The sequence below is a fragment of the Accipiter gentilis genome, chromosome 31 (genome assembly GCF_929443795.1).
Source record: "Accipiter gentilis chromosome 31, bAccGen1.1, whole genome shotgun sequence".
Lineage (NCBI taxonomy): Eukaryota > Metazoa > Chordata > Aves > Accipitriformes > Accipitridae > Astur > Astur gentilis.
Window position 1 is genome coordinate 4,690,326 of NC_064910.1, and position 13,076 is coordinate 4,703,401.

At 41.8% G+C, this 13,076-nt stretch overlaps 1 protein-coding gene across 4 annotated transcripts in view; it reads right to left on the reverse strand.

The window, feature by feature from the left end:
* The window catches only part of LOC126052968 (opsin-3-like), a 93,600-nt gene that overhangs the window by 6,850 nt on the left and 73,674 nt on the right, over positions 1 to 13,076 (reverse strand). The window contains exon 5 of one of the 4 annotated variants that reach the window (XM_049834368.1): positions 4,060 to 4,176. The exons of 2 other annotated variants lie outside the window; for them this stretch is intronic. In XM_049834368.1, coding sequence (XP_049690325.1) covers positions 4,123 to 4,176 — 54 coding nt within the window. In that variant the 3' untranslated portion in view covers positions 4,060 to 4,122. Of the gene's footprint in view, positions 1 to 4,059; positions 4,177 to 13,076 lie in introns of those variants that run through there. One more of the 4 variants, XM_049834369.1, reaches the window with a different exon arrangement.

The following is a 13,076-nucleotide window of genomic DNA, read 5'->3' on the forward strand; positions in this document are numbered from 1 at the left end:
AGCCTTTGGATGGTTAAATCAAGGTATTCTGCTGTTTGTTCAAGAAAACGATATGAAAGATCTTGCTTCATTTTGAGCTAAAATCTTTTTGCTAAGAAAAAATATTAATTGTTCCATTCCTTTGTAGTTCTAAAGGTTACCTGAGCATAAACTCACAGCTCAGTAGGTCATTTCTTGGATTAAACTACTACTTCTTTTTTTACCTTGCTGTGCAGCTTTATGCTGTTGAAACTCTGGTAAAGTCAGTGAAATTACCATGATGTAAGAAATATGTACCTTTGGAGAGAGAGGGGGGTGATTTACACACTCTAAGCTACACTCTCTCTGTCCAAATTTAGCTAAATTATTGCATGTTTTTGGTCAGTACACTTTCTTTGGTGAAAACATCCAAATTCTGAACTTGTTGCTGTAGATCTTTTGCCAAAGTCGGGAAGACCGAGACAGTTTTTTTTCTTAAGTGAAGACAAGTGTCTACACTCAATGGTTGCACAGACTGAACACGGTCATTTTAGAAATGGCTTGAATTAAACAGGAGTTCAAAACACATGTAGACCAATCCAATCCATAGTGAGGTTTTTTCTTTTCCTTTTTCTTCAGTTTTTAAGGATGGAAAATGCCATTTGGACAGTGACACAGATGTATCAGGAAAGGAATATTAAATGCATTGACTGCAAAATTAAATGGCTACTACTTTTCCTTTCACGCTTTCTGAAGTTTATGCATATTGAATAAATGAAATTGTTTTTTGAAGTAGGTAGTTCAGAAGACTGTTATTAGAAAGCATTTGAATCTTTCCTGGGAGCTATCCTCTCACACACAAGGAGGATACCTGATTTAACTGTTTGAAATTTAAAGTAGCCCACGTCTGGGCATACTTGCATCTTTGAATGAATTTTGGCACTGCAAATTCCTTTTCTCTGGCTTAGTGATCAGATTCAGAGTTTTGTTCTTGAAATAAGAGTTGTGTGTAAAAGCCTTACATTTATTCATATCATCTCATCAGTCTTATAATATGTAGTCATTGAACTATTCAAATATAGACTGTGTACTTTTTTAATAGCTTTGAGAATTATTTTGTATGATGATTTTTTTAAATGAATGTGTACTCTAATAACAAAGCTTAAGATTTTACAGGAGTCACATTTTTAAGCAGTGTTTGTATACATTTTAACACTTTTTATATTTTCTATTATGATTTTGTATATTTTTATGTATGCACAGTGTACAGATTTTTTCCTGTAAATAAAACATTTGTTTTCATTTGTTTAGGAGTGCTGGTCTTTTCATATCGCCTTGAGTGAATGACACTGAACTGCAGATGGAACAAACCAGGGAAGATGCCTGTCGCTTCTGCCCACAATTGCAATGAAATCTCAAATGGAAATGGGCAGATAGGCTGACAAGTGGTTTTCACAGTAAACTACAGAAAAGAGGCAAATATTGTAAAGCCAGTTTTATTCTAAAATGAACATGTCTACCCAAGCAGGTGCTCTAGGATTCCCCTGGGAGAATGTACCATACCACTCTACGTTTGGCAGTAAATTTCTTCGGATAGTCAAGCCCCCTAAGGAGGTCACGCTCTGATGACTTGATGCTGTACTCGGAATGCTGGTAAACTTCAGCCAAATGGCTGTGCCACCCATTCAAGGAATCCAGCATCATGTTTTAAAGAATAAGAACAGACTTTTTTATCAATTATTAATTCAAGTAAAAACCAACTTACTTACCAAAAGGAAAACATAACTTGCCATTCAGTCTGTGATGAAATACCAAATAATTTAACCACTACAAGTCTGCTCACATCCATGAAATGTGAGGCATTCTGCTGCTTCTGGTAGTCTTTGAACTACGCAGTGGCTGGAGTTGGGCCAGCAGAGGTGGCAGTCACTGTTTCATCCCAGGGAGTCACTGTGAGTCCATGCCGACAATAAAGCTAGTTACACAGTAGTAGAACGATAAAAGTTGGATTGCCATTGCGTAAACTCCTGGCAGGCAGTAATCATGCATGCCACCTCCTGGCAGGCATTGTTGAGGGGCTAATTAATATGTCATGATATGCAAGTAACACCTCTCAGAAAACTCCAAACAATGAGCTACACTATGGGATAAACTGAATGCTGGGATGCATGAACAAAGCAACTAATTGATGCTTTTCAAATCCATCAACTTTACTTTTACTGTAGTGGTTTTCCATTTAAAAATGGAACAACAACAACAAAACATGATCACTGTATTCCATCTGATAAAATGCTCAGTCAACTTTGCTGTCTACAAGATGAGAAAGGCCATTCTTGTCTCCCTGCGTACAAACCAGTATTTCAGTAGGAGGTCGAAGCCCATTAACTGTATTGTGTGGGGTACAGAGAACATTTTGCTGTACTCCCTATTTATTAGCAGTGACGGCGATAGGAGCTATGAGCATTACCTTTCTGATAGTATCTCAGGGAACCTTGGAGGCAACTCATTTTCAGGTTTCTTCCCCAAACTGGACTGCCCTTTTCTGAACAACATGCCTTTGAAGGAGGTATCTTTTATCTTTTTATTTATAGAAGTCAGCTGTGGTTCACCTGAGCAGCTCTGGGGGGCATAGTTCTCTGACAGGTCGAACCTGATACAGGCATTTTGGTCTGTTTATCTGCATTATTAGCTCGCCTGTTGTGATCTGGCTGAAAGACGTGGCTCAGGACGATTGTTCCAACTTGCTCTCTTGACTGTAGCATGAACCTGGTGAAGTGATTCTACCCCTCTACTCCGCTCTGGTGAGACCCCACCTGCAGTTCTGCATCCAGCTCCGGGGTCCTCAGCACAGGAGAGACATGGACCTGCTGGAGCAGGTCCAGAGGAGGGACACGAAAATGATCAGAGGGATGGAACACCTCTGCAGTGAGGAAAGGCTGAGAGAGTTGGGGCTGTTCAGCCCGGAGAAGAGAAGGCTCTAGGGAAACCTGATCGCCGCCTTTCAGTACTTAAAGGGGGCTTATGAGAGAGACGGGGACAGACTTTTTAATAGGGCCTGTTGTGACAGGACAAGGGATAATGGTTTTAAACTCAAAGAGGGTAGATTTAGACTAGATGTAAGGAAGAAATGTAGTAAAACCCTGGCCCAGGTTGCCCCGAGAGGTGGTAGATGCTCTATCCCTGGAAACATTCAAGGTCGGGTTGGACGGGGCTCTGAGCAACCTGATGGAGTTGAAGACGTCCCTGCTCGTTGCAGGGGGTTGGACTAGATGACCCTTAAAGGTCCCTTCTGACCCAAACCGTTCTATGATTCTATGATAAGAACAGTTAGACAAGCGAGGGGGGAGCCAGTCTTTTGCTGTAATCACACCGGCCACCTTCTTCTGTAGGAAACTGCACCTGCAGCAGTGATTAAGCAGTGACTTACTGTGCGACTACCTCCTCAGTACGAACAGTCCACTAACGCTTTGTGGTTTGCATAATTGAATTGCTTCATCAGAATAGCATGGATTTATTTGCTGCACCCCAAAACCTACGCATGTCCATTCCACACATGTATCTTTCCTTATTTTTAATATTTAGAGTCTACTTTCTTGCAGTGTAAGTTACTCCAGATACAGCACTTCAAAGAAATTACTGCACTTCTGTGGAAGTTAAGTACAGCCTGACCCCTGAGGTTCATGCTTGATATCCAAGGCAAGTTAGAAGTGCCCGCCCTGTTATTGCTTTTTCCTAAAAATATGCCAATATACAAGTAAATGCTTATTAAATTTGATGGAAATGCTAACTGAATATATTAAAATGTCAGGGAACTAACTAATGCATTAATATAGTGGGTTTTTTTTTTTGCTGGAGGCAAAGTAGCCGCCAGAAAACTGGCAGCACAAGTAGGTTGTGACAAATCACAGGGAGAGCCATTGCTGGTGTGATTGCTGGATTCTTAAAAATCATAAAAGAAAGGAGTCCAGGAGACGGAAGGGGGGAGAGACAAGGAACGATGAGGCACAGCAAGGAAGGAGAAAGAAACAGCTAGAAAGATGTACCATACCAGCTGGAAAGGCAGAACTGCTGCTTGTTGCTAATAGTCACTTCATAGTTTTGGCTGTTTGTTTTCTCATTTTTTTTCTGCGCATTTGGAGAGGAACCCAGCTCATCTGTTGCTGCTCATCTTGCTGCTGTCAGGTTTAGTGTGCCGGGAAGTGATCTTAAAATGAAGAACTAAGGTAAAGAACGGTAATTGCCTTCTGCTGAGGCTCAGCTTCTTTGTAAACACATGAATCCCACAAATTAAACTGAGAAAAGACTAATGGGGTTACATCGCTACACTCTGAACAACCTCCTCCATGTGCTCATAGTCATCTGTATGATAACCGAAATAAGAAAACCCATTTCCTCTGGTGACCCGTTTCTGCAAGTAGACAAATACAAATCAAATACCCTCTGGTTAGAGGATGCTGACAGGTAAGGGATAATGACTGTAGCAACAACTCCTTACGTGCTTGTGAGAGGACTCCAGAGACCCCGAGGGGTTCAGGAGGGCAGGCGATAAGACATCGCAGCTGCCTTGATTTTATGGAAGCAGCCAGAGGGGAAAATTGCTACCAGTGCTGACTCCAGCCTGTGTCAGCTGCTGTTAATTGCCTCGCTCCCAGTCATCTGACAGCAACTGAGCTTCCCGATTAAAATACTTTGCTGGCCCACCTTCTAAACAGCGGGTTGGTTTTTTTCCCCCCATCTTTAGTCGTGGAGTGTTGATGCACGTGGTGGACTGGCTACATCCTGCGCTGTTGCTACCATGTGCGGCAGGTTTGTCTCCTGGGCAGGTGAGGTCCTCGGTGGGGGGGACTGGAAGAGGTTTGGGGGTTTCTGGACTGTTCTCTATAAACCTAGAAAACTTTTTTTGTCTTTGAAGCATAGTTTAGTCGTTCTTACGGTAGACGAAGGAAGCGTAACATGAGCATGCTTCAAGAAGCTAGAGTTTGTGACTTGTGAGTTGTCTGCTGTTTTGTAGGCTAGGTGGCATTCCTGATCCAACGTATCTACCCTTTGGATTAAGACAGGGACAGCAGGAAGAACTTTTGGTGAGTTAAGGCAAGAAACATGAGATGTGTCTCGTGCAAGGTGAAAAGCCTGGGGTCTACCCCTAGGCCCAGCTTTGCTGCCCATAAGGCAGAGCCGGGAGGCTCGCAAAGGTGCTATATCCTGAGCACAAGGAGGACAGATGTGTGGGCAGATGACCGGGAAGGAAAGTTTGGGAAAATTCCCCTCTGGGCCTGTTTTCTGAGCCTGCTTTCTCAGAAAAGAGGACAGGAGGATTTGCTGAAGCTTCCTGCTGGGTCAAGCAATGTTATTTTTCTTCCCTAGCAATTCCTCTCTGGAGGTGTTGGGTTATTTTTCAGTTACTTTCAGTACTTGTTTTCTTCTATACAAATGAAATTATATGCTATCTGATGGACCTAATTTAGATTTTACAAATGCATGGGGCTGAATGTAGCTATCAGGCCATTAGGCATTTTAATGAGCAGCTGGAGCATCCCAAGAACAGTAGAGATGGGAAGAAAACAAATCAATAAGCTGTTACCAAAATAATACTAATGAAGTTGTTCCGTAGTAGAAGAGCAGGGAAGGCAGAAACAAAAGAGCATATACCAATGTCTAAGAAATATTACCTTATTTTCATGGATATAGATAATCCTTGATCATTTAAAAGTACTCTTTTTAGATAAGTCCTCATGAAATACACTCTCTCGTATAAAGTGAACAAAATGAGAGATTAAAGCTGGAGGACTCATAAACTGGGGAGAGTTATTTTGTTAGAGAAAACGGAGACAAACTTTTCTTTACCCATACTTCCATGTAACCAGCATGGCTGCTGAACTTCAAAGGGATTGGTTGTGCACATGAAAGCACAATATTGACTTCTACCATGTCTTCAATGCACATTGGTTTAAGACACCACTGTTGCTTTCAATGGGAAAGTTTGGGAAAATTCCAAATTGTCATATTTATCTGGCACGTGCTCTTCCCTGGCCTTATATAGAGCTACTAAAACCCATACAGTATACAAAAGGGGCAGCATATGCGAAGTTAATTCCTCCTACCTAAAAGAAACTTCAGAAGAGTTTCCTAAAGCGATGTGAGGAACAAAAACCAGGCAAAGAACTTCAGTGAACAGCAACAAAATGGATCCTGCCTCTATTTCCTACTCCCATTTCATTAAGTCAGAATTGTTTAGGGCTTTGCAGTGATTGATGGACCCTGACTGACAGAGGCAGCAGCAAATTTACCAGTCCCTACAGTAACATTCTACCTCAGGAGGAGAAATGAAGGGTCTATTACTACTGTAATATGGGATGAGTGATTCCAGATCATTTTGAAATAACTCCCATTTTGCTGAAAGCTCAAAGCATAACAATGAGAAGTATTTTGACACTTGAAAAATGCGTTTATTTAGTCACAGTCAATATGCTGTTCTGCCTACCCAGTTTCTTCTTGTAGTTTCAGTTCTTTACCTGTGGACTCTGGATCAGCCCACAGGGATTAAAAGAAAGACTCCAGGTGACTGCGATGAGATTATGCTGATATATTCCTGCCCCAATTCTGCTATGACCAAAGTACATTAATAAATACTTGTAGAAATGTGATCTTACTGTGTTCTTTTTCGCTGTTGGTTGTGAGCTGCCTATCCTTGGCTATGTGTGTAATGCATGTTTAGGGAAAACAGTTCTTCCAGATGTTCCTTACAGAGTTTCACTTAGGCTGAGACCAAGGAAACGCTGCACAAGGAAATCCAAAGCCTTATTGTCCTGAGGTTATTTTTGTAGTACTGTACCCCTGGCTATCTTCCCTTGTGAATTATTCGGGGTCTTTTTGTTTGAGGGTGGGTCACTGTCTTCTATTCTGCTAACACTCACGCACACAAAAACTTCAGCAGCTCGTGGGCATTTTATCTACTGAGTCTTCCTTGGCACTATCTTTCATTCTGCCTCTGGCTATAACAGAGGTTCTTAGGAGCCTTTGCTTCCCATACCACGTGCCCTGTTGCCACAGCTCCCGTTATCCAAAATGATCTTTCTATCAATTGCTATGAATGCCATATTGGCAGTGCTGTGATATTAGAATGCTGGAAGAACTTTTTAATTACCAGATAAGCATCCTGCTGCTGGCTGAGGGCTCTTGTTACGGAGCTCACACTGTTTTTCAGGCAATGAGAGCTGCAGCGTGGTAAGTGGTGGGTATAAGGGATGGGAACCAAGTCTTTCCAGTTTTTTTATCTTTATCTTGGTTTGCAGCCAATTAGGTATTGATTTTACCCAAGACAGAATTAGCAATTACCAAGGGTGGTTTGATTTGTGACTGTTTTGGTAGCGGTTGTTTGGTTTTATGTGTAAGTAATGCAACAACAGACCCGATTGGGTTGAGAAATCAGAATTTCTGTTGTGATGGAATTTTTAATTCTTCTACAATTTCTTCTCTCGGACAAAACCAAAACAAATTATCAAAAAATGCCAGACAAAACCTTGGACTGCCAAAATATCCAATTACAGATAGATGCCTTCAGGGAATTACAGTTCAGCTTCATTCTGCCTGTTCCCCTATAAACTACATCTCTGGGCTGGGCTACATTTTGCTGCATGTCCTCCCCTAGCTGAGCCACCACTGTTCCTGCGCTGGTCCACGGGGGATGCGGTCTGGTAAGGGAGCTTAATCTGCCTGGGTGAAGGACAGTGTTTTTCATGGCAGATATACATTTTACAGGAATCAAGGTGTAGAGGCTTAGGCATGCAGATCTAGCCTGAAATGGGACATTTTGTCCTTATTTTTTTTTCCCTGCTGAAAATAAAATTGGCAAAATTAACAGCTTCTAATTTTGCAGAAAGCACATTTTGCACGGAGAAAATGCTTTAATGGGAAATTGCCCAACAAGTTACAAAATTGCCTGGGTTTTGTTTTATAAGTCACATAGAAATCCCTTGGGTCATCACTGAGAGAGAAGGCAGTGAAGGTGAAAAGGAAGACAAGGTAGATATGATTTTGGTTAGCCTTTGAGTCCTACTTCTAGTGTTTTCCTATTGGCCAAAAGCCAGCATACACAGAAGTCTTATAAAGCCCTGGGTGAGTTGTGAGGTCTTGAGTAAGTATTTTCCCTAAAGGGATAAAATATCACATCTGAGGCAGGGTCATTCATCAAGTACTTGGTATATACTAGTTGTACCCTATATAATGGACCCCTGTATATTTCTGTATACCCATTTCTGAAAATCTTGTCCTAATTTAGATAAAGGGATTTAAGAAGTCACTGTAGAGATGATGGTTTTGTTTTCAGTTCAGATTCTGAAGGTAACAATAATCAAGAGCGTTAAACACTACAGACAGGACAGAAACAAGAAATAACTTCTAATGCATTGAAATTTTGGTCCTCTACTAACAGCCAGTGAACACCTAAGAAGTTGTTTCCCAGATGAAATACAGTCCCAAACATAACTGCCAAAAGGAGTACAATTTGAATAGTTGTTTTCTATTTGAATTTCTCGTAATTTCAGAAAGCTAAAAGAGTTATTACATGGGAAAAATAGAAGAGGAAAGCACTACACAGCCAACGTGTCGTTCACTGAAGTGCTGCTTTTGCCACCGCGTGCCCATGCCACAAGAGAGGCCCGTTGCCTACAAGGCAAAGGAATTCAACTCACGAAAGACAGGACCTTTGCAGGGCTGCTTTTGCTATGACTACACATTAGGGATGGCCACTGGGCATTTTCCTGGTCACAGGCATTTGCACGGTATCAAGAGCACCGAGTGCTTTTGAGCATGAGATTATGTATAGCAAACGGTAGTGTAAGGATGTTTGTAATTGTGTTTAGATTTGACATCAGTAGGATAGGATGGAATTGAATAGTTCCAGTTGGAAGGGACTTACAACAGTCACCTAGTCCAACTCCCTGACCACTTCAGGGCTGACCAAAATCTTAAAGCATGTTATTAAGGACATTGTCCAAATGCCTCTTCAACACCGACAGGCTCGGGGCATCGACAGCCTCTCTAGGAAGCCTGTTCCAGGGCTTGACCACCCTCTCGGTAAAGAAATGCCTCCTCATGTCCCGTCTGAACCTCCCCTGGCGCAGCTTTGAACCGTTGCCACATGTCCTATCGCTGAATACCAGGGAGAAGAGATCAGCGAAGATGAAAAGCCTCGGTCACTGGAGGAAATGAAAAGAACTAAACGAGTTCAGCCTAGCAATATGGAGACAGAAGGTGATCTGTTTGCAGTGTCCCAATACGAAGAGAAGACAACAACCAAAGAAGGGCGCTTTGAGTAAACCAGGAATAAAGGTTTACAAACTGCCTACAAATACATTTAGTTTGAAAGCAGTTACTTTACTACACATCAGATAACAAAGGTCTTCAACAGCTTCTACTTCAAAAAACAAAAAGAACCTCAAATTTGTTTTCATTTGGACACTCAGATTTCTGAATTGCATTAAACGATGCAGTTTATAATGAAAAAGGGATTTATTCTAATGAATTACAGGCCCAGTATAGCTTTATGTTGTATTTTCCATACTGCGGCAACCATTATTTCCTTAAGCACAGCAGCTTTTTTGCCCTGAAGGAAGAAGGACATAATGATTTAATCATAACATAAAGTTCTACAGATTTGAGTTAGAGTTGCCATGCAAGTTCATGAGGTTTTGAGAAGCAATCTAACCTTTGATACTCAAATTTCTCTTGCTGTAAAACTAGGATGATGATAATTATCTGGTTTACAAGGATACTGAGGATTAAATCAATTAACAATATTTGTTTAGATGAGGTTACATAAATGCCAAAAAATATTCTCTGACTAGGAAATCTCATTTTTGTTTTTTTCTCCATCTACCTAATCTGAAATGATTGTTGCTTAAATTGTTAGCTGGATACATGACTGCAAAGATATACCTGGTAGACACAGTAAAACCCTGAGAAGTAATGCCAACTGACACAAAATGTACAAACCCATCCTGCTCTGGATAAAATTTTAGTATTATGACACTGCCACATCACTAGAGATTTTTCAGTGATTGAACAAGATAGGAAAATGAGAGATTCTATTACCTCCAGGGTTACACTTACTTTTCAAATCTTTTTCATCTGTTGAATTTGATTTTCCTCGTAAAGCAACTACATTCTTTGTTTATCTAATCTGTTGCATTGCATTAGATAGTCTGTTTTCTTCAGCTGACCTATGCCTGCATTCAGCTTTGAAATCATAAGTTGCAGCAAATACACAGCTGGAGTCCTACCTGTAAAATGTGGGCATATTATAGAAAAGCAGAAGCATTAGAATTAAAATGGGGAATTCTGAGGCTAAATTAACACTTGACCTTAGCCAGACCAAGGCATGGGCTAAAATTCAGTCTGACTCCTTACATAGCATTGCAGCTGACATCACTCTAACAGAAGATCCTGTAATATCCATTCAGCGTGGCTTGGCAATGCTATTTTGAAGAGCAGAACAAGTTCAGTCTACCTGTAGACCCTGTACGCCTTTGTAGCACCTTAACTGTCCACACGAAACTTGGAAATCACTTCAAAAAAAGATACCAAAATGCCAAGTGATTTCTCCCAACTTCTGGAGCACACTGAAGTAACAGCAAGTGAGAAACAACAATGTCATTAATAAAGTATCCTTTTTTTTCCTTGCATTTCTCTTAGCGCTAACTGAGCTCTTGACCATCCAGACCCTCCCTTGAAGACAGATGTACATGTGAAGACAGCAAAGAAATACTGCTATGGTCGAGTTTCTGCTGGTGCATATTTGCAAAAGCAAAGAGGATAGCAAGGGGCCTTGATTATAAGAATCATAACACCTTTTTTTTTAGCTGTCAATATACCTCGTTCCATGCTTCTGCAGTAAGCTCTGGATACAGGAAACTTCCATTTTTCTCTCAGTCTACCCTGCAGGTTTAATGTTACAGGTAGAATTGCAGGAAAAATAGCTGATTGTAAATGATGTCCTGAAGCTCCCAGCACAAACTACAGGCTGATCACGACAGGCAAGTGCAAACAATTTGACTGAAGCTGTTTTCCCTGTACTGGAGAAAAGTTGAGATGTGTAACCCTACAAATTCTTTGAATCCTTAAAGAGTATGTTGTTTTATTGTCTTTTGGATTGTGACAATGGTTTTAGAGGTCAAATCTTTTCCTATAGGTATTTCCCTGCTAACCCTCAAGCAAGCAGCGACGTTAATCTCCTGTCATTCGGTCACTGCAGTTAAGTCTGATTTCCCTGTCTCTGCCAGGTTAAGTGTGACCATGACCCTTTCTATTGACCAGCATCACCTGCAATGTTGTCAGGAAACAGTTGAGGCAATGGTCCCTGTTTTCTAAGCTAATATGTCAATGAAAATGCCCTAGGGTGGATGTGACCTCTTAAACTGAGATTCAACTATTTTTTTGTTTTGAAAGTTGACTCATCCAAATCGATCAAAATGTTTACCTGCATCATGCCTAGGGACTTATTCTAAATGACACTGATCACTTAAACCTCTGAAGAAATAGATTAGTCATCCAGGTTTACAGAATCTGTAGAAGAGACAAGAAAAGACCTAATAAGTGTGTTTTATGACAAGATTACTTTCTATATCCTAGAATGGTGGAATAGGTTGGGTTGAAAGGGACCTTTAAAGATCATCTAGTCCAACCGTCCTGCCATAGGCAGCGACATCTTTCACTAGATCAGATTGCTCAAAGCCCCCGTCCAACCTGGCATTAAACTATTCCAATGACAGGGCACCCACAACTTCTCTGGGCAACCTGGTCCTATGTCTCACCACCCTCATCGTAAAAAATTTCTTTTTTACATCCACCATAAATCTACCTTCTTTCAGTTTAAAACCATTGCCCCGTTTCCTGTCGCTACAGGCCCTGGTAAAAAGCCTCTATCTGTCTTTCTTAAAAGCCCCCCTTTATATATGAGAAGGCCACAGCAAGATTTCCCTAGAGCCTTCTCTTCTCCAGGCTGAACAACCCCAACACTCTCATGATTTCCTCGTAGGGTAGGTGTTCCATCCCTCTGGTCATTTTTGTGTCCCTCCTCTGGACCCGCTCCAACAGGTCCCTGTCTCTCCTGTGCTGAGGACCCCAGAGCTGGACGCAGAACTGCAGGTGGGGTCTCACCCGATCGGAGCAGAGGGGCAGAATCCCCTCCCTCGACCTGCTGGCCACGCTGCTGGTGATGCAGCCCAGGGTAGGGTTGGCTTTCTGGGCTGCGAGTGCACATTGCCGGCTCATGTCCAGCTTTTCATCCACCAGTACCCCCAAGTCCTTCTCGGCAGGGCTAATCTCAATCCATTTATTCCCCACTCTATATTGATAGTGGTGGTTGTCCCAAGGCGGGTGCAGGACCTTGCACTTGGCCTTGTCGAACTTCATAATATTTGCACAGGCCCACTCCTTAAGCCTGTCAGGGTCCCTCTGGATGGCATCCCTTCCCTCAGCATGTCAATGGCACCGCTCGGTTTGGTGACACCTGAGGGTGCACTCAATCCCTTTATGTCTTTGACGAAGATGATATCAACCAGTAGGTCCCAGTACGGACCCTTGAGGGATCCTCCCTCTCTCTTTCTGCACTACTTGTCACTGCAAATTTGGCCTCAGCTTCACTCTCTTTGGAGTCTCCTCTTTTTCTTTCTTTCAGAAAAGCCTGTTTTCCTTCGCAGGGTGTATATGGACTACAAAAGGATCCCATTGTCCTTGCTGCAAACCCTACTCATTGATTTCCCCCTGGGTGTTCTGACCCGTTCATTTCCCTTGTCTAATGTGGAGGTTTCTTCCCACTTCTGTGAAGCCCCAGTGCTATGAAAAGAGCAATATAAGAAGAGACATCAACATATCAGATGCTGTTTAAAATCATATATAAAGTAAAGAGATATTGCTGCCCTTCGCTTTCTGTGTCTTCCAGAAAGGAAGATCTTTTAACTGGATGTCATTTCCATTACTGCATTCCCTAGCCATAAGTTGCAAGTCAGTACATAGTCTAAAACACATGTGCTTATCTTCATTCATGTGTATTAGTTTCCAACTTTAGTTAATATTTTGCTTGCATGAGAGGTGGCCTGGCTGCCCGCTTCCTACTTTTG